Consider the following 22,605-nt stretch of genomic DNA (forward strand, 5'->3'; position numbering starts at 1 on the left):
GACACGGTATTCAAGTTCTAAACCGAGACAAAAATATGTTCTCCCAAGTTCCTTCATGTCAAACTTGAATTTTAGGTGTTCAGTTGTTTCCCTGAACTCATCAAGGGTTCCAATTATAAACCGCGACAATTGCAAATCCAAAACTTGTCATGAAAAAGTGCGGGCATAGTTCATCATATCCCTTCCCAATCAAGTCACTTTAATGAGCGTTTCACCTTCATTGCAAATTCGCTTCGTGGTCTAGAGCCACTTGATTTGGGTAAATGAAGTCTATCATAGACCTTCATGTATATTTTTGTATCTAGATCTCTATAAAGATACGTAATGACCACATTCGTAAGCTGTATGTTCAGTTATTTGGAAACTACCAGATTGACATGGTAATGGAGTGTAATGACATCCATTATGAGAGAATAGGTCTCCTCAAGTCGATTCCAGGGCATTGTGAGAAGCCTTGCGCCATGAGGCGAGTCTATAATCTCTTTTTTCTCATTATGCTTTCTAATGAAGACCTATTTATGTCAACAAGTTTTATGTTAGGAGGTGTCAGCATCTCAGGCCTGAAATCCTTCCTCTTCGTTAGTGAATCCAATTCAACCTAGATCACATCTTTCCATTTAGGCCATTTCTCTCTACGTTGACATTTTCCAACGGAGCAAGGTTCGATGTTATTGGTCTGAATAATTTCACGTCCTCATGTACACTAGTGTAGTTTGTAGAGATCTCTATATTCTCAAGAATTGATTCTGCGGAAAAATTCATGAATAGTACCCGAAGTAAGGCCCACTATGCATTTCAGTACATCAAGTTCCAAAATATAATATTTGGTATATGAGGTTTCAAAACCGACCCAGTATACATACACGACGCCAATGATACCGTTAGTTTTGTGTCAGCTGTCGTATTTCAAGGGGTAAAACAGTCTCTTCACATTTTTTACTCTGAGCACCCAACAATCTCTCTTCTCTTATTCTGGGCACCCAACTCTCTCTCTCTCTCTCTCTCTCTCTCCCTCTCTCTCTCTGTCTCTGTCTCTGTCTCTCTCTCTCTCTCTCTCTCTCTCTCTCTCTCTCTCTCTCAATTGAAAATCGGAAGCAGGTTTCGGAATCCGATGCTACTATCGGCAGCTGACCATTACTTGGCTACAAAGGAGGAGTCTTGGCTCTAGAAGCTTCTATCACTCCAGCTCTTTGGTACGTCTAAAGGATGTACAACTTAAACCTTGCACTCAAATATCATCGTTGGTAATATAGTGATCAAGTAAGGGTCATTACCCGCTGAAGATTGTTCCTAAACTGCTAAACAAATGTCACAAACTACTCTAAACCATGCTACTGAACAGTTAACGAAAATAAATTAATTAGCTAACCTAGACTCGATGGAATTTTCTATAAATTTTATAGGACACTAAAGACACATTTAGTAATGCGTATAAAAAATTTTAGAACAATCGGAGTTGATTTGATATATAAAATAATTCACGTAAAACTGAACACAATAAGATAACAAATCAGAAACAGATTTTATAACTTTAAAACTATTGACAGAAACAAAGCGGACTTATTCTCCACCACCAAACACACTCAATCATATCAAATCTCAGTTATGGAATCCTAATTCTCAATTGAATTTATCCGAAGATAACTCACAAGCTCGAATTAACCCATTACCCTTTCTTAGTTCCTCGTTAAGTGAATACAAGCTCACCACTTAATCTATTTCCGATTATGCAACCTAGACACAAGCTCGCTAAGTTTAACATATCAAAATTATTAAGCAATAAAAGGGTTTGGATAAATCTAGGGTCACAAGTACATTGGTAGTCTTGCTAAACCTAGGGTTTGAGTCACATGTAATTCAAGAAAACATTTTGCTACTCAATTGGAATCAACACACGACATATACGAATCTAATGTTACTCCTAGCATTAGAACCCTAACCTATTCATTTAGTTGCGCACCTAAACAAACAAGCAAAGATTCATCTTGTAGACACAGTGAAACAAACACTCAATTGATAATATAGAAAACCAAAAAGTGAATTATCATCAATATGAATTGAACATGTTTGGGGCTTTGAAATCGCCCCTAACTACAAAAGTATTTAGATAGACATAGTCATGAACAAAACAAAAACTAGAAGAAAGGAAGAGGAAGAGATGGCGGCTAGTTGATGGCAGAAGATGTCGTTCTTTCTTTCTCTTGTGCGGCCCCTCCTCAACTGAACGTCTCCCTTCTTTATTGCTTAGCTTAAGAGATATTCACTTCTTTTCCTTTTAAGAATCAAGTAGCTTCTCCTCTAATATTCCTAATAATTTTCACCCATAAAAATATGTCATATATCTCTAATAAACAGAGATATTCAGTTAATACTCGTTGGTGGGCTTCTAAAAGGAATTCGGGCCTCAAATCATGGATTTCCGTCAAAGTGTCAGATTCTCGGACTGCCCGACCTTGCTGTACTAAATTGAACATAACTTCTTGTAGAAAAATGATATGAATGAACCGTTAAAAGTTATGGAAACTAGACATCCAAGGCTTTCCAAGCATATAAAGCTCACTGTCTAGTTCATTCTGAGCTTCTCTCAGTTTCATGTCGAAGTTGACTGATCTGCACAGGCATATTTACTGATTTAGCTTCCTTTCTTCTACTTTGTTCCATAACACCTACAAAACATAAAAATAAAGTAAATGACTCAAATAGATGGAAAACTAGCTAAGAAAACATGAAGAAATCAACACAAAATCATGTACATTTATGAGCTTATCACTCTTCCCTTCCGAACCACTTCGACGGCCCCAGCCTCTGCTACTTCATCCCCTAGACAGCCACTATCACTGCTTCTGAAGCCGGAGAGTTGGATCAGGTTAGTGTTGAGCTTGGTGTGGAGCAAGAATTTGAGCGAAAGGGCAGACGCCGAATGGGTCAGATTTCGGGTCGTGGACCAGAAAGACGGTCCCTATGTCTCCCTTATCGAGGACTTTGATGTCTTTGAGGTTGTCGAGGTCGAGCTCCGGTGAAAAATTCGACTATGATGGAGGGTAGGATTGGGGATATGGGCTTTGAGTGGAGGTGGTGAAAGGCTGTGCGCGGAGGCATGGTGATCGGTGACAATGAAAAGAAGAATGAAAAGAGATCCAGGCGGTGATGGATATAAGAGTAGCTATGAAGGAGATAAGAAGAGGAAGAAGTGAAGCCACAGAAGACATAGGGGTCATGATTCTAGATCAGAATCTGGTGCTTCTTATTCTTCAAGTGGTGACAAAAGGGATAGGCCTCTTGAAACCGTACTTCTTGTCATCAGCTGTGGCGGACACGGTGGAGAAGTCGTCGGAAGCTATTGCTAGAGTTTGGGATAGCAGAGTCGGTGAGAGAGGTTTAGAGAGAGAGAGTGTGTGTGTGAGAGAGAGAGGAAACACGTTGACAATGGAAAACCAATTTTGCCCTTCATTATGTGCGTAATGGCATACGGACTGATGGAGTCATTGACGTCGTGTATGTATATTGGGTCGGACTTCATATTTGATGTACCAAAGTTTATATTTTGGAACTTGATGTACGGAAATGCATAGTGGGCCTTACTTAGGGTACTATTCATGAATTTTTCCTTGATTCTAACATTGTGGCGTCCCCCAACAATGTCTCTTGGACATAATCACAATCCAGAATATTCTCATGAGGCAATTTTGAGTATCAATAATCAATGGATCAAGTTGTGCCAAACTTGCTCTCTTCCTAGGGTGAGAATCCATCGAACCTATGGTCTCCTCTACTCTCTAGAAGAACCCACGGTCTGTGACGCCATTATGCCATCTTGTAGTGTCACCATGCCACCATCTATGGCGGCGGTGCCATGCCCAGCTCGTTTGGGAGACACCATGTCCTCTTAAGGGAACATTGATCATTGCAGGCATGTTTGCAGCAGGTATATGTGATCTCGTCACTGTTAGGGGATCGAGATGAGACATAATGAGGACAGACCACGACAATTCCTGTCGTCCCTGTTGAACGTTGATGTTCTAATCTCCCCCTAACGATGGGAAGACTGTCTCATCAAAGTGACAATCCACAAATCTAGAGGTAAAGAGATTGCCTGTGAAGGGTTCTACATGGCGGACTTATAGTTGGATATTTATATCCAACACAAATATGTAGGCATTTTCTCCTAATGACCCATTTTGATACACTGTGGCGGTGCGATTGGCACACAAACCGTGCACTCAAATCTGCGTAAATTCTAGATAGCAAACTCGCACCCAATCACTACCTATAACACAAAGAAATGTGAGTGGCGTTGGGTCATAGACGAATTAGCATAGCTGCGTGCAATATTGCATAATCCCAAGAGGAAATATTGGTATTATCCACGAACTTATTGAGCAATATAACTAAGAGGTAAGGATTTTAAATACAGGTACTGTACTTCAAGTGGGAGATGGCATTGCTCGTATTTATGGTCTTGATGAAGTAATGGCAGGTGAATTAGTAGAATTTGAAGAATAAATTGTCAAAGTAGCCATAACTGTTTAGTCAAAACAACAATTGGTTTTGATCGAACCGTGCAGTTTCGTTTGTTTGTTATGGTATATGTCTTGTTTCAAGATTCATCCACTCGAATTAATTCTATTTTATTTCCTTTGCTTTTTTTTTTTTAATATAATGGCCCGCCTACCATCATAGTTGTTTAATGGTGCTTTTCTGCGAGACTATTTAGGTGCGTACATGGGAATATGATGCCCAATATGAATCCCCAATGATATGCAACAGTCATCGAAAGTCTTCGATGTAAAACTCTCTAGCATTATCAAGTCGAATTAACTGAATTGGATGATCTGGGTAGCGAGCCTGTAGCCACATGATCTGGACCAGAAGTTTATCATAAGTAACATTATGAGTGGATGATAGCACAACATGTGACCCGCATGTCTACGTGTCAACCAACATCATAAAACATCTAAACGGTCCGCAAGTTGGTTGAATCGGTCCACATAATCCCCTTAGATTCTATGTGAACACATGTGTCCTTTAGGATGGTCTCGATCCTAATTTAGCTAAAGAGCAGGCTTTACAAAACAAGCGATAGGCCATAGAGCAACCAATGAGGATTGGTTGAGCCATGATATCACAATTAACTTGAGAAGTGGAGAGAGGTGGCATGTTGCCACTCTTGGCGTCAATGCCAAGTTCTTGCCGTATGGGGGTGGCAGCTTGGCCCTTTTTCGGCCAGTAACAGAAATTGGTGGCATTGTGAGGCGCGACGGCGTTCCGGGTGTCTACTTGAATCAACTTTTTGATTCTTACTTCTCTTCACTCGGAAGAAAGGATATCCGTGTGAAGTCTTTAATATACGGATCATCATATCATGACCCGGGTGTCTCAAATGGTCATGCCAAAGCATGTATGTATCGGTGTCCCAAAGGTCATCTTTTATGATGTAGTTGGACTCAATTACTCAAATAGTGGTTACATATAACTCACTAGAGCGACACATAAGTTTCTGTAATACTCGTTTTTGTCTACAGTCATTAGAGAAAATGCGAAGGAACACATGTCCATTCTCACTATGTGTTTTGACATGAAAACTGTTGGCTCTAATATCTCTAAATCTAAAAATCCGGCCCCAGGAGCGTAGAGAGCTTCAGTAACATTTATCAATCTGCCATTTGGCAACAGAAATTGAGCTGGTCCTCAACCATGAATCAATTTAGATGGCCTTGCCATCTCAAGGAATAATTGCCTATGTTAAGGTATAGTATGTGTAGTAGCACTATCTGAAAACTATCCGCGAGACATTTTAGCTCTCCGTGAAACATACCTGAGTAAATAAAGCTTAAATTGAAATAATGGACACTTTATTAATAATAGCCAACTATTACATCAAAGTTTCTAATCCAAAATAATTAGAATCAATACTCGACTAATGGTCGTTACTAAATCCTTTCGGTAACTCCAATTAAGCATGACCAGGAAAGTAAAAGGAGATGTCGGTGGAGCAAATCTCGCTTAAGTACCACTTATCTCAACTATTTCCCTAGATATCACACTTAATTGGATGGGCCTACTTGTGAAAGAGTTATAACCAATGTCTTTATTGATAATAGTTTAAAGCAAAATACCATTACATATATTCTTGGAAAATAAAGACTATTAATCAAAATCTACGGCATCAACATTGTTTCCCTCACCAGATTTGAAGTCTGTAATAGTGAGATTGACGTCATTATCATCTCCATCTTCTCCTTCAATTGCGAGATAAGCCTTATACTCTCTCATATCTTTATACAACTTGTATTGTGCAGCTAGTTTTTCCAAATTAAAGTGCTTAAACCAATGCTATGAAGATCCACATATATAGCATACTCACCCCTTGATTGAGATGCACCTTCTGCATTAGGACATTCCCTAGTGACGTTGGTAGCGGCACCACCACTATCGGAGGAAAAACAGCTTTGCCTCTCCCACGCTGGCCAACGTTGCCACGTGTTCACACTTCAATCTGGCGGTTTCCTTCCTTTGTAGAGCGGTTGTATGGACCCACACGTCCATTTTGTTGTCCCTTAACTTTAAGGGTTCCGCTCCTTACATCCTCCTTTAGGTGTGCTTTTATAATTCGCTCTTAGTTTCAACGTGTCTTGAATTATAGTTTCTCACGAGTATGTTGTCATGTTTCAGCAGTAATAAACTGATGAAACCTTGTGATCCGTCTAGCACTGCACTCAATCCTATATTGCTTTGCAACCATTAATGTTGAAATTGGGAAGTTTGAGAGGGTTTTCTCAATTAATTCTTGTTCTGTGAGCTCTACTCCACATAATCCCTATTAGTAGTGAAGTGATTATCAATGTCATTTACCCATCGGTGATGACCATGTGACTCGAATCTGGTTTAGTGAAGTCGAGTTTTTTGCAGGTTTGCATTTGACATTCAAAAATAAAGGAGAATAAGTTAGTTTCGGAGTATAATACTTGCATGACAACTAATTAAAGATTTCTTAGCCTCTTTGCTACCAAGAAATTTGGATCAGACCAAAACAATGATGTTTGCATGGTCAATTTTTGAGGCTCACAAATGCTCTTAGTTCGTAGCTTACGAACGTCTTAGTTAGTAGTTTAGCGTGAACTCCCCACGATTCCGTTTTTATTAATCGAACCCACGTTACAAGAAAGGTGGGATGTAGAAGAAGGGAGGTTACAAGTCCCCGAAGAAAAGAAAGAATAATTAAAGTACAGAAAGCAGGAACTTTAATTGAAAACTTAATTGGATTTCTTTTCTTGTTCTTCTTCTTGGTCTTGAACTCCAAAGATGATGGCACACGGGTGCGCAGGAGGATGGCAGCGTTGGAGATGGTGCTCGGCCAAAGATGGTGTGCATGGGGTTTTGGGGTTCTAGGGATTGATGTTTGCGCAACAGGATGCTTTGCAGAAGAGTATTTGGTTTCTGATTTCAGGGTTGGAACCCGTGCTGATAACGTGTTTAAGGAAAAGAGAATTGGGAGAATAGTTATGTCTTTCATTGATAATAGAAGCCTCTATAAATAGAGGATACAAGTACATAATCTCTGAGTACAAGAAATCTTATACTAATTAGAGCTAGGAATCTTAGAACAATCTTCTCTTATTACAACAATAGAAAGTAATCCTAGTTTGGTAAGGCATACATAAATCGAATATCCTTTAACAAATAATGGTTTATAGTCAGAATATGGCCTAATAAAGAGGCAAATTAACCTGTTTGGGAAAATACTTCGAAGTGAAACCTCTGAAGGCAGATTTAGGTGAGGCGCAATCTCCTCAAGGGGAATCTCGGTGAGGAGAAATCCACTCCAGGCGATTTTGGGTGAGAAATAATTTTCTAAATGCAAATTTATGTGAGAAGAAATCCTCTCATGGTTAATCTGGGTGAGGAGAAATACCCTCAAGGAGATTCTGGGTGAGAAATACATGATCAGTCATCCAGCTGGATTTATTCTTATCATCCCCTTATAGGGGAACAAGTCGGCAACTCTAATTATATCTATAACTATCATGTTCATCACTATAATTCGTACTATATAGGTCATATGTCTTGTTCTGATTATTGTACATTCGTAGACCAGCAAGCGACTTTTTTCAACCACCTAGAGTCTTTTTGGATGTAGATGAAGTTAACATTCATATGTATTTATATGTAATTCTAATAAATTGACTCTTTCAAAAAAAAAAATTTTCCCGGATATCCCCGATATATCCCCTATATTTTTGTTAGGATTAAATACTGTTTAGTCCTTGAGCTTTTGACCATAAAACACTTCAGTATCTGGCCTTCTAATTTCACACTTTTAGTCCTTATACTTCAAAATTTCAGACCAATAGGTCATTGCCGTCTAAAACCTCCATTAAGTCATGTCGAAATGTCTATTATGCCCTCAGTTCTTTTTTTAATTAATTAATTATTTTATTTTTTTGGAAAATGAATTTTTTTATTTTTTCCCTTTCTTTCTTTCTATTTGTTTCTTCATCATTCCTCGTAGGGGTGGAGGAGAAGAGATAAAAAGAAAGAAAAAGAAAAAAAAGAAAAAGAAAAAAGAATTAAAAAAAAAAAAAGGAATAAATTTATTTAAAAAAAAGAACTAAGGGCATAATAGACATTTTGCTGTGACTTAACTGAGGTTTTAGACGGCAAGGACCTATTGGTCCCAAATTTTGAAGTACAAGGACTAAACTTGTGAAATTAGAAGGCCAGAGACTGAAGTGTTTTATGGTCAAAAGCTCAAGGACTAAACAATATTTAGTCCTTTTTGTTATCTCCATTTTTCAAAGTTCCAATAATATGTAGATACATATATTTTAATCCTTGGGGTAGTATCACATCAATTATGTATCCATCAAATGTGATCATAATACATCAACTTCATGGTGTCCATGTACGCGCCAGAAAGTAGAGGTTGATTACGTTGACCAAGTCCCCTCCGTCCATGTCCATGCCAAAACACAGAAGCATCTCTCTTTTTTTCTTCTTTTCTTTTCTTGGAATTAATTGCAAAATATACTTCCGTCATTGTTAATGTTGACCATTAAGTTACCCAAAAACAAGTGTTGGATTTCTGAGGATACTTCAAAGGATGGCAAAAGAACTTCCTCCAATTTGAAAGTCAGCCAAGCAAATTGGGACGAAGAAAGTCTCTCTTATTAAGTGAGTGCAAATTCTTTCTAGAGAACTCAAGTTCAAACAAAATGAAATGATCAAAGAAATCAGTACATGACTGTGCTCAAACAAGAGCATCTTATTTATGCCATACTTATAGGCCACACAATTCAGATAATTAACTAATGATTTGCGCAAGTGTAATCTCTGGTTGTCCTGAGGAACTTGCAGGGTAGGATGATAAGACCTGAGAAACTTTGTGCATTGTTGGCCTAGATTGTGGATGAGGATGTTTACATGCAATTGCTAGCCTTGCAATGGTTACCAATTCATCCTGAACATGAGGTGTAGGAGCAGGGAGGCATTGGTCCAATACATCCTTCAGCAATTTGCCTCCATTGGCAGATGAAGAAGAAAAAGAGGAGATGACTTCACCCAGCTGCTTCCCCATTATCACTTCCAGTGCCAGCACCCCAAAGCTATAAACATCGCATTTCTCAGTTACCTTTATTGTGTAAGCTAGCTCTGCCAAACACATAATGTATGTCTAGATATAATAATGTATATATGTTGAGAATGTGAAAAATATAACTCCCACATTGGAAAAATATAACATTCCCTATGGGCTTAGAGCAACTCCAACAGGTTCTCTATATTTTGATTTTTCTCTATTTTAGGAACAAAATGAGTCTCTTTTGCTCCAACAAATTCCCTATAACTATTTCCATTTTAGGGATAGTGAAGAAAGAGAAAACCAAATTCCCTAAATTTACAGCAATCTCTAAAATTTTAAAGAAGAATTATGGAGATTTTAGAGATCTTTAAAATTTTAGAGATTGCTGTAAAATAGAGAATTTGTTGGAGTTGGAGAGAAGAAAGAGGCTAAATTTTTCACTTTTGCTTCCCTATATACAGAAATTTTAGGGAAGCTGTTGGAGTTGCTCTAAGGGTTTGGGCCACTCCATCCATTGCCAATTGGTTTTGGATGTGAACCTTGATCAGATTACTTTATCATGGTATCAGAGTGGGTTTCCCACATACATGGTTTCAGCGATGATCACACGTGCTCAACGTCACTCAATATAACTTGTCCACGTGTATGGCTTGAGAAATCGCCACATGTGTGGGAGTGTGTTGAGAATGTGAAAATTTTAACTTCCACATTGAAAAAATACAGTGTTCTAAAACTCGACCACCCAGGCCGCCTAGGCAATGGGCGGTGAGTCTCCGACTCGATTAATGGCTAATCGGTGCTCTTGGATGGTCTGATTTCGGGTGGGCGCCTAGGCGGACTTGGCGGCGCCTGGGCGTCTGTGCAGCTGGGCGGAATTCGCTGGGCGGTGAATCTGGGCAAGTCTCTCTCTCCTTTAATCGACAACCAAGCCTCTCTTTCTCTCCTTCAGTCGCCCGCTCCTCTCTTTCCACTTGACTCCCAATCTCTCTTCATTTTGAGTCTTCGAATAGTTGATATTATATGAATTTGGCCAGTGAATGTTGGGTTGAACGTGAATATGATTATTGGGTTGAATTGGTTTGCCTGATATTCATGGAAATGGCATTTCATTTTTGAATTGAAATTCTGGGTTTTACTGGGTTGGACGAATTTTTGATGGTAATTGCATCTTTATATTATCTTTTGTGTAGACATGAAGAAAAGAAGGAAAATTGATGAAGAGAGACATGAAAGTGAATGTGGAGGTGGTCGTTGTTGGTTTCGCTGAAGAGATGAGGAGAGGAGAAGAACACAAAACACGAGCAGAGAGAGAATAGCATAATAGAAGATAGAAGAAAAAAAGTATGGCTGTTCTTTGTCAAGAGAGAGAAGAGGGAGGATGGCTGGATGGGCAAACCACTTGACGTGTGTGCAGGCCAAAGTATAATATATTAAAGGGGAAATTACTGGTCACACCCTATACTTTGGGTGCGTCGACAGTTCAGTCCCTGCCATTCCAATTTTAACTGATTACTCCTTGCACTTTCAAATTTAGCCCAATTTGGTCCAAAGTGACTATTTTACCCCTCACCTTTTTTTTTAATATTCAATCTCTTTTCTTTATTACTCTCTCTGCCTCTCTTTTCTTCCTCTTGTTCCTTTACCCAAACACTTAGCTCATCAAAAGCCTTTTCTTCTCTTTTTCAGGCCACCATAAATACCACCCATTCCTTCTCTTCCCTAAATTCCTTCGGCGATTAGATTGCGAAAATCTCAGGAAACCCAAAAACCAAAGTCTCTTCGCTGATGGTTCAGTGATCCGGGAAGTCCAAGCGGATAGCCTTGATCCCCGTTGCCGCGAGGATATCGGCGCACAGCGTTAAGGGGGGTGATAGGTCGCGATCAAGAAGTTGCTGAAGGCGACGACGGAGGACTTTGTGGACTGGCAGGTGGTCGGCGACGGCGGCGAGGGGGAGTTGGTGATGGAGGCCGGCGAGCCGATGTTGAGGATTGGGATTGGTTTATTAATCTCAGTGCTTCGGATTGATTGTTTTCGGGTAATTTTGGGTTTCAGAGAAAGAAGGTTTTGTGAGTTTTTTGAAATGTGGAATCGCTGTTTTGAGTGTTTGGATTTGTGGGTTTTGTGAGGATTTTGGTGGTGGTAAAGGTAAGGATCTGAGGGATGTGCATGTGGTGTTTGTGGCAATGGTGACGATATAGGTGGTGACCGGGAACTCACCTTAATCCCACCACCATCTCTAGAATTGGGATTTGTGTTGTGTTGCTGGTGATAGCAATTCGAAAAGCAACAAGGCTTTGGATTAGAGAGTCATCCTGGCATCCTGTATTTATGAAACTTGTGGGAAATATTGTTGCCATATCAGGCTTGAAAAAGAAGAGGATGAGGATATTAGAGAGAGAGAGAGGACACGGAAAAAAAAAAAAAAAAAAAAGGAAGTGAGGGGTAAAATAGTCACTTTGGACCAAATTGGGAGAAATTTGGAAGTGCGAGGAGTAATCTGTTAAAATTGGAATAGCAAAGACTGAACTGTCGATGCACCCAAAGTACAGGGAGTGACCAGTAATTTCCCCTATATTAAAAGCATAATTGAATACTGATGTGTTTTATTTAATTAAACAAATATTCAATTAAATAAATGTTTATGTTAAACAAAGATTTAATAATTTAACTAAATATATATTTTTCCTCCTCTTATTTTATTTTTCTTTATGTATATATATTATAAAAATAAATAAAAATAAAAATAATACAAAACCGCCTAGGCGTCTGGGCGCTAGTCCCCTATCCACCGCCCGACTACCGCCTAGCGTTTTTTCGAACCTTGAAAAAATATAACCTTCCCTATGAGCTTATAAGGATTTGGGCTACCAATTGGTTTTGGATGTGAACCCCACATTATTTTATCAATATATACGCTAAAGTAATTTAGGAAACATGTGTTAACTAGTTTACCTAGCGTTGTATATCCATATGTGCCTGCACGAGCAGTCCAATTTGATGAGTCTGCATTTAGAAGCTTAGCGGTGCCAAAGTCTGAAACACAAGGCTCATATTCGTAATTGAGCAAAATGTTGTTACTTGATATGTCTCGATGCACTATAGGTGGTGAGCAATCATGATGCATATAAGACAGGGCATGAGCTACACCTTTCACAATCCTCACCCTTGCACTCCAATCCAGTTTGCTGGCTTCGTATTCTTTGCTCAAGATTGAAGCCAAGCGACCTTTTTATAGGTAGTCGATCATAGACCAAAAACGAGTGATGGGCGTGTGAACAGAAACCACGAAGTTTCACAATGTTCCGGTGCCGTATTTTTATTAGTACCCTTATTTCGTCAAGGAATTCCTTCCCAGACGACTCCTCACCATCAAGTATCAGGTGGAGTTTCTTCACTGCAAAAATGCTACCTAATAACAACTCTGCCTTGTAGACACTTCCGGATCCTCCCTTTCCGATGCAATATTGAGCATCAAAATCATTGGTTGCCTTGATGATTTTGTCATACATTCCTCTCCCATCAAATTAAGCTATGGAAAAAACTTCTTTGTGCTGCACATTGTTAGAAAACCTAATGAACAAGACATTACATAGAAACCTTGTATGTACAACATATACAATTAAGTAAACGTATTTGTTAGAGTTTGTATTTAAAATAAGTTTAAGTACTTATCCTAATCTGTTTGGATTGATTTGAAATCAAATTAGGACAGTTGCAAGAAGTTATATATTTGAAATGGCAGTTAAAGGGTGATGGCAGTTTCTTGATGGAAGAAACTGTTATTATATAACGTTTTGGTCCCTTCTGATACACGATCTATTCTCATAAATTAGTCTCATCATACTAAGAGAATACTGGAGGTGGAATCAGGAGAAGACTAAGATGAATGGTTCAAGTGCATCGTGTAAGACTCCTTTACATATTGTACAGTTTATATACATTGCAGATATCAGGAGAGATATGAAGTTTCAGTCCTATATTAGGATACGACTAGTATATCACTCCTAAATAGTTCATCCATATATTAGGATAGATATGTTTCTGCAATCCTAATATACTATGCGTTTACTATTGCAATCCTATATAAAGTTTACGTATATAACATTGTTTACATGTGCTCTTACTGAGATAGATTTACAGCATTAGACTAGTGTAGTTCTAACAATTGGTATCAGAGCCATCTATGCTTAGATGAGTTACATGTTATTGCTACTTCAACAAATTTATTTTGAAACGATTTCTGGGAATTTTGTTGTAATCCGCATACAGTTATCTACATATATAATTCATGTCTGATAAATAGTCATTGATGTATATGCTTGTTTCAAGTTATGATATTTGATTCATTGAGAAATTCATCATGTTGTGTGCTGCCAAAGTGGTCCCATGAATGAACATTCCAAAGGATCTAATATGCTGATGAAATATTTAGTATGAATTCAGTTATATGTTGCATAATAAAGTGCTGTCAAAGTGGCCAATACATAGCAATTACATTGTATTCAGTTTCATCAGAATGAGATTATGAGACTTAAAATTAAATTTGAGTATAATTTCCAAAGAGATTTACATCAAACATTTGGTTTCATAGTCTTGTATATTTTAGATAGATGAACATTCAGAAACTATTAGAGATGAGTACTCCACAAAGGATGTCAGGTCTTGAAAATAGAAAAGTTTCATTTGTTTGCATATACATAGAGTTTCAGTTAAATGACATTCATATATGAATTTCATTTGTTTTGGGACATTCAGATTATTCTAGTATCATGATACACTAGAAGATTTTGACCGATCAATTTCATATACAGCAATGCACTTTCCAATGAGCATAAGTCAGATTGAGTTGCTGAATGGCTCAAATTTCAAGAAATGGAAGAGTGACATTGAATTGAATCTGGGAGTTCTAGACTATGATCATGTTTTGAAAGAAGATCCACCAGAAGCATTGCCCGCAACTGCAAGCAAGGAAAGCAAAGAAAAATATGAGAAGTGGTACAAGCACAATAAGATGGCACTGATGATGATCAAGAAGAGCATAACTGAGAATGTGATAGGAGGTATTCCAGACTCAGAGTTTGCAAAAGTGTTCTTCAATTCCATTGCAGAAAAATACAAGGTTTCCAACAAAGCAGAAACTGGAAAGCTTATGAAATCTCTCATGAGGTTGCAGTTCAATGGAAAAGGGAGTGTTAGAGAATATATATTGAAGGGTTCTGACATTGCTGGGAAACTCAGAGGACTAAACATGGCTGTTGAAGATCCATTCCTTATTTATTTGTTGCTGGAATCACTACCAGATGAGTATGATCAACTGAAAACACTTTACAAAACTCAAAAGGAAATGTGGAGTGTGAATGAACTGATTTCCCTTTGTGTGGAAGTTGAGGATGAAATTAAGAAGAAGGGAAAAGAAGTGTCAGTGAATCTCATGTCCCACTCAAAGTTCAAGAAGAAGAGGTTTGGCAACAACAACTACAAAGGAAGCACTTCAACTGGTACTTCAACATCTGTTGTGTGGTCTGACAACATTAAGTTTAAAAATAAACCTGCAGGTGGCCTAAAGTGTTTCTTCTGCAAGAAACCTGGCCACTTTAAGAAAGATTGTGAGGGTTTCAAAGTTTGGCTAACTAAAAGAGGTACTTTTCTTTCAAAACCTGTTTTTAGTATTGAGTCAAATGATTTTGTTCATGATAACTCTTGGTGGTTTGACACTGGCTCACCCATTCATGTTGTGAATTCTTTACAGGGATTATCAAGGATAACAATCCCAAATAAGAATGAAACAAGGGTGTGTTCTGGAAATGGTCAAAGAGTAGCTGTGAAGGCTATACGAGTTGTCAAGTTGTTGTTTAGGAATAATTATGTATTAGAACTAAATAATGTGTATTGTATTCCTAGTATAAAGAGAAACCTCATATCAGGTTCTCAATTTGTTGCTAACAATGGTTATAGTTTCTCTAGTGATAATAAACTAATGTTGCTTTATTATGACTCTGTGTGTTTTGGTGAAGCAAATATTTTAAATGGGTATTGGCTTGTCAATTGTGAAACTGTGTTTTCTGGTAAAAATGACAGCAAGAATATTTTCTTCTTAGATAAAGCATCTGGTTCCAAAAGAAAATTCAGTGATTCTTCATCCTTTTTGTGGCATAAAAGACTTGGCCACATTTCTAAAGAAAGGTTAAGAGAACTTGTTAAACAAGGGATCTTACCAGCCTTGAGTTTTGAAGATTTTGGAACCTGTGTAGATTGTCTAAAGGGTAAATTGACTAACTCTAGGAGTTTTGGTTCAAAAAGGAGTGAAAATTTGTTTGATTTAGTCCATACTGATGTATGTGGTCCTTTTCCTGTTAACACAATCTGTGGAAATTGTTATTTTATAACTTTCATAGATGATTTTTCTAGGTTTTGTTATGTTTACCTTATTTCTGAAAAATCACAAGCTTTGGAAGCCTTCAAGATTTATAAAGTTGAGGTTGAGAAACAAACAGGCAGGATTATCAAAGTTGTCAGGTCTTACAGAGGTGGTGAGTATTTTGGAAGGTATACAGAACAAGGGCAACATAAAGGCCCGTTTGCTTTATTTTTGCAAGAATGTGGGATAGTTGCTAAGTATACAACTCCATACAATCCTCAACAAAATAGAGTTTCAGAAAGAAGAAATAGAACTCTCATGAGCATGGTTAGATGCATGATACTTCGGTCTGGACTTCCAAAATTTCTGTGGGGAGAAGCCTTAAAGACTGCAAATTATATTTGTAATAGAGTTCCAACCAAAGCAGTTCACAAAATTCCATTCGAGTTGTGGTGTGGATATAAACCCAGTCTGAATCATTTTCATGTGTGGGGATGTAAAGCAGAGGCTAGAATTCACAGCAATACAGATGGAAAGTTGGATTCTCAATAGAGTTCCAACCAAAGCAGTTCACAAAATTCCATTCGAGTTGTGGTGTGGATATAAACCCAGTCTGAATCATTTTCATGTGTGGGGATGAAAAGCAGAGGCTAGAATTCACAGCAATACAGATGGAAAGTTGGATTCTCAATCAGTCAGTGCATTTTTCATTGGCTATTCTAAGAAGTCCAAAGGATACAAGTTCTATTGTCCAGGAAAGGGAACAAGAATAATGGAATCTCACAGAGCTACATTCTATGATGAGGTGTTTGATAACAGTGCAAGGAATGATTTAGAAATGGATAAAAGTTCATCACAGGCAGAAGACGATATGGAGAAATGGTTTGTCTATCAGGATTGCAGCAACATTCGTATCCTACATCAGGACTACAGCAATACATCAATCCTAGATCAGGATCACAGCAATACATCAATCCTAGATCAGGACTGCTGTAATACTTCAGTCCTAGATAATTCAGTGTCATTGAATCTTGTTCCAGCAAGTGCAGAGGCTGAAAACGTAACACAACAAGCAAGTGCAGATGTTGTGGATCATGTCAACACTATCACAGGTGAACAAAGTGAGCCAATTGCAGATGATACATTGCAAGCACAACATAATGAGTAAGCTGCAGCAAATACATTAGCAATGCAGACCACAGAAATTGCAGAAGCACCACAGCCTGTAACCTTGAGAAGATCTGCAAGAGAAAAGAAATCAGCCATACCAGATGTATACAAATTATATTTGACTATTGAGGAAACTGATTTGGGAGATGAAGATGATCCAATTTCAGTTGAGGAAGCCATGCAATCCTCAAATAGTGAGAAGTGGAAATCAGCAATGGAAGATGAGTTGCAAAGCATGTCACAGAATGGAGTGTGGATCTTAGTGGACAAGCCTCATGATTTTAAGCCCATTGGTTGTAAGTGGGTTTTTAAAACTAAAAGAAATGCAGATCGGAAAATTGAAAGGTATAAGGCCAGACTAGTTGCAAAAGGGTATAATCAGAAAGAAGGCATAGACTACAATGAGACTTTCTCTCCAGTCTCAACAAAAGATGCATTTAGAGTCATCATGGCTCTTGTAGCACATTATGATCTGGAACTACATCAGATGGATGTGAAGACTGCATTTCTGAATGGTGATCTATATGAAGAAATATACATGCTGCAACCTGAGGGTTTTGTAGAAGATGACAGCAAGGTATGCAAACTTAGAAAGTCAATATATGGTCTTAAACAGGCTTCAAGACAATCGTACTTGAAGTTTGACAAAGTAATCACTCAATTTGGTTTTCTAGAAAATAAACTAGATGAGTGCATTTACTTGAAGACCAGTGGGAGTGACTTTATACTGTTAATTTTGTATGTTGATGATATCTTGCTTGCTATTAGTAGTGTTTGCCTATTAAAAGAAACAAAGGATTTTCTTTTAAATCAGTTTGATATGAAGGATATGGGAGAGGCTCATTATGTTCTTGGGATTGAGATAACAAGGGATAGAAAACAGTATGCCTTAGGCTTGTCTCAAAAGAATTATGTTGATAAAATACTTTAGAGATTTGGGATGCAGAATTGTAATTTAGGAGAGTCACCAATGTCAAAAGGAGACAAGTTGCATAAAGGTCAATGTCCTAAGAATGCATTAGAGAGGAAGAATATGCAGAACATGCCATATGCTAGATTGGTTAGGAGTTTGATGTATGCTCAAGTGTGTACAAGGCCAGATATATCCTTTGCTGTGAATATGTTATCAAGGTATCAGTCAAGTGCAGGTCATGCACATTGGGTGGCTGGTAAGAAAGTATTGAGGTATTTGAAGAAAACCAAAAGTCACATGTTGGTTTACAGAAGAATTGAAGATCAAGAACTTGAAGTGGAAGCTTATATTGATGCATCGTACAAGTCAGATTCAGATGACTTGAAATCGACATCAGGTTATATATTTGTTATGGCTGGAGGATCAATTTCATGGAAAACAGCTAAATAAACTCTGACAGCAACTTCAACCTTTCAGGCAGAATATATAGCCATCTTTGAAGCTACTGGGCATGCACTATGGTTAAAAAATTTCATTGCTCACTTAAAGATTGTAGAATCTGTGTCAAGGCCTATAACAATCTACTGTGATAATGCATCTGCCGTATTCTTTTCAAAGAATAATAAAAGGTCTTCAAGTTCTAAGAACGTTGATGTGAAATACTTTGCAGTGAGAGAAAGTGTCAGAGATGAGGAGATAGAGGTAGTGAAGATTGGAACTAAAGATCAATTGGCTGATCCTTTGACAAAAGCCTTGGCAGTTTCTGATTTTATTAGACACACCAAAAATATGGGAGTGTTGTACATTTTCAATCCTGATGAAGTCTGATGGTATCTCACTCATTGTTGTGTATTATAATTTGTGGATTTTCAGACAATGATCAGTTAAGTATTATTACATTCTAGAGTTTTCACTTCATTGTGTATTTGCATGATTAAGTTGTACAATTTCAGATTGTTGTTTATAAACAGCAAATATGCAAATTCATGATATTAGGCGAGTGAAATATAATTTGCTTCAGTTCTATATGATTAGAAATTTTGGTAGGACATTATGCATGCTTATATCATCTATGGTATGATGATTTAAGCTTGATTACAGTGCAGCTGTAATAAGGATGATTCATGTGATTTTGGTTGCTGCAATGTGATCATGGAACACTAATGTTTTCTCTGATTCATTGTGTTGTTCTATGATTCTTTACAGCAAACATGATTGATAGAATTTGGAACAGACAGGGAATACAAACTGAATGTGCACAATTTAGCTAACTGATACATGTATATGCACATATCAATTTCTAAGCAATGTCAAGTTCAGTGGGAGATTGTTAGAAAACCTGATGAACAAGACATTACATAGAAACCTTGTATGTACAGCATATACACTTAAGTAAACGTATTTGTTAGAGTTTGTATTTAAAATAAGTTTAAGTACTTATCCTAATCTGTTTGGATTGATTTGAAATCAAATTATGACAGTTGCAAGAATTTATATATTTGAAATGGCAGTTAAAGGGTGATGGCAGTTTCTTGATGGAAGAAACTGTTATTACATTACTATATATATAACGTTTTGGTCCCTTCTGATACACGATCTGTTCTCATAAATTAGTCCCATCATACTAAGAGAATACTGGTGGTGGAATCAGGAGAAGACTAAGATGAATGGTTCAAGTGCATCGTGTAAGACTCCTTTACATATTGTACAGTTTATATACATTGCAGATATCAGGAGAGATATGAAGTTTCAGTCCTATATTAGGATACGACTAGTATATCACTCCTAAATAGTTCATCCATATATTATGATAGATATGTTTCTGCAATCCTAATATACTATGCGTTTACTATTGCAATCCTAAATAAAGTTTACGTATATAACATTATTTACATGTGCCTTACTGAGATAGATTTACAGCATTTGACTAGTGTAGTTCTAACACACATTGCTCTGCTATGTATCTTGCTCTTTGTTTCTTTTTTTCCTAACCAAGGCAATTCCAAGGAAGGAAAGTAAAAGTAAAAGTGTCTCAAAAACAGGAAAAACAATTATAAACACGAGTCTTCGATCCTTTTTTGTGGCGCGCTTATTTTCCATGGAGGGGCAGGGTTGAAGTCCTGCAATATTGCCACACAGTCCTTCATTGCCTTCCAAAGGAGCATCTTGAAATGCTTTGTTGTTGGGGACGGGACCCTGCAACTGGTTGTAGGACATGTCAATTTGAACCAAGCCATGCATTTGTTCGAAACTTTTCGGTATTGAACCAGAAAGATTATTGTGGGAAAGATTCATAATCTCCAAGCTTTGCATTTGGCTCATTTCAGATGGTATCTGATCCTCAAGTGAATTATGACTCAAGTCTAGCTGGGACAGGTGGAATAATTTCCCCAATTGAAATGGAATTTCTTGGCTGAATTTGTTGTTGCTCAAATTCAAGTAGTGTAGTTTAGAAAAGTCACCTAAAATGCTTGGAATTGACCCACTAAATTTGTTGGTTGACAGGTCAAGATATTCAAGATCCTTCAATGAATCAAATTCTGAAGGTATGTGACCCCAAAGTTGATTACCATCTAAATTCAGACGCTGCAAAGAAGTCAATCTCCCAATCTCATTTGGAATCACCCCAACTAAACCATTTGAAGAAAGATTGAGTTCTTGAATTTGGGTTGCATTGCCGATCTCAGGTGGGATGCTGCCAGTCAGGTTGTTTCCTACAATTCGTAGGGTTGCTAACTGAGGACAAAGTCCCCACGTGGGTGAGATTTCACCGTAGAAGTTGTTGTGGCTAAGGTCTACTTTTTTAAGATTTGGATAGGCACCAAATACTTCAGATACATTGCCTGTCAAATGGTTATCTTGAAGGAAGACACTTGTTAAACTCTTGCACATTTTCAAGCTTTTGGGGATTGGACCCGTCAATTGGTTGGCTTTTGCAGTAAAGCTTTGCAGTGTTCCACCACGGCAAATATTTTGGGGTAAATGACCAGAAAGTTGGTTAGTATCCAACTGGAGGTAAATCAACTTCTTGAGATTTCCTATCTCTTGGGGGATGGAGCCAGAAAGTTGGTTTTCACGGAGCATTAAGGAAACTAAGTTACTCAAGCCACCAATTGAAGGGGGAATGGAACCATTGAGTTGATTCTCACCCAACTCTAGAAACACAATTGATTTCAAATTCCCAATCTGTTCCGGAATGGTTCCAGATAAGTTATTTTGGTAGAGAGAGAGAGAGGTAAGCTTTGTCAGATTACCTAAAGATGGTGGGATTGAGCCAGAAAGTTGATTTTTCTGTAGATGCAAAGTAGTCAGGTTGCTCAAATTGCCTAGAGAAGCAGGTATAGAACCAGAAAGTTGGTTTTCATGGAGAGACAATGAAGTCAGGTTGTTCAAATTACTTAGAGAAGCCGGGATCATACCTTCTAAACTGTTGTGGCTCAGAGCAAGCTCAGAAAGAAAGTTAAGTTGACTAATCTGGTGAGGAATTGAGCCATTTAACTGGTTTTCATGTAGGTGAAGGACCTCAAGATTTGTTAGAAGACAAATTTCTGGTGGGATTTGCCCAGACAACTGATTAGAAGACAGATCAAGATAGATGAGTTTGGGGAGGAAACTGATCTGAGGTGGGATGGTATCACAGAGTTCATTGAAGCTAAGTTCAAGATATGCAAGATTAGGGAAAGACAAGAATGATAATTCATGGAGCGTACCTTGAATACCAGAATTGGTGAGGTTTATCATGTTGACACTTCCAGCAGTGTTGCATGAAATGCCTGTCCAACCATTGCATGGACTTGCATTTGCTTTTGGATTGGTGGAATTACTAGGAGAGTAAGTCCATGAGGTCAGATTATTCTGGGTTTGGTTTTGAAAACTGGCTTTCCATTCTAGAAGGGCCTCTGCTTCACTGGAACTAGCACTAGAACTTGCAGAAGCAAAAGCATTGTTTGGTGATGAAACCAGCTGAGCATACAAGATAATGCAGGCTACAAAGCAAGCTTCACCATAAAAAGTTGATGTGCTCATGTTTTTGAATGTGTTGGCTGTATGAAACGTTTTAGTACTCGAGGGCTTTATTTATAGTGCTCTGCTGCATTTGTGGCATTAGGTAGTGTTCTACGTGTGCCTTGGTTCAGAATTGAAAAGTCTGGTTTTATTTTGATTTCTGAACTACTGTGATGGTTTTTGTCAATTTGGGGAGACTTTGCAAGTCTTAGTCTCTGTCTGTTATCCTTGAATTGGAAATCGGAAACATTGCATCTGTTCTTTGATTAATTCATTCAACATGAACGTGATAGAAATGACTAGTCCTGGGGTAGTTACACCAAATCTCTTTCTGTTATCCCTCAAGTTGAAATTGGAACTTCGCATCTTGTATTTAGCTCATATTCACTCTTTGTTCTTTTCACTAGGCTTATAAATGCAAGAGGTTTATCCAAGGAAATAGCTAAACGTGAATCATAAGTTGAGTGGAGTAAAGTCACGTAATTTGAAAAAGAGTGGGGTAACCGTAAACGTGATTCATGTGTGACTCTTAGAGCATCTCCAACAGAGTAGCTAAATTTAATTTTTAGCTATATTTAACT

At 37.9% G+C, this 22,605-nt stretch overlaps 1 protein-coding gene across 1 annotated transcript; it reads right to left on the bottom strand.

Moving 5' to 3' along the window:
- Positions 1 to 9,301: 9,301 nt before the first annotated feature.
- LOC112164100 (MDIS1-interacting receptor like kinase 2) lies at positions 9,302 to 22,164 on the bottom strand. Its single transcript, XM_024300338.2, is given in 5 exon segments — positions 9,302 to 9,648; positions 12,531 to 12,807; positions 12,809 to 13,129; positions 15,966 to 15,991; positions 19,984 to 22,164. Coding segments are annotated over 5 exon segments (3,033 nt in total). The 5' UTR covers positions 22,046 to 22,164.
- Between the last annotated feature and the right edge of the window lie 441 nt (positions 22,165 to 22,605).

This window comes from Rosa chinensis, chromosome 5, assembly GCF_002994745.2.
Source record: "Rosa chinensis cultivar Old Blush chromosome 5, RchiOBHm-V2, whole genome shotgun sequence".
Taxonomy (NCBI): Eukaryota; Viridiplantae; Streptophyta; class Magnoliopsida; order Rosales; family Rosaceae; genus Rosa; species Rosa chinensis.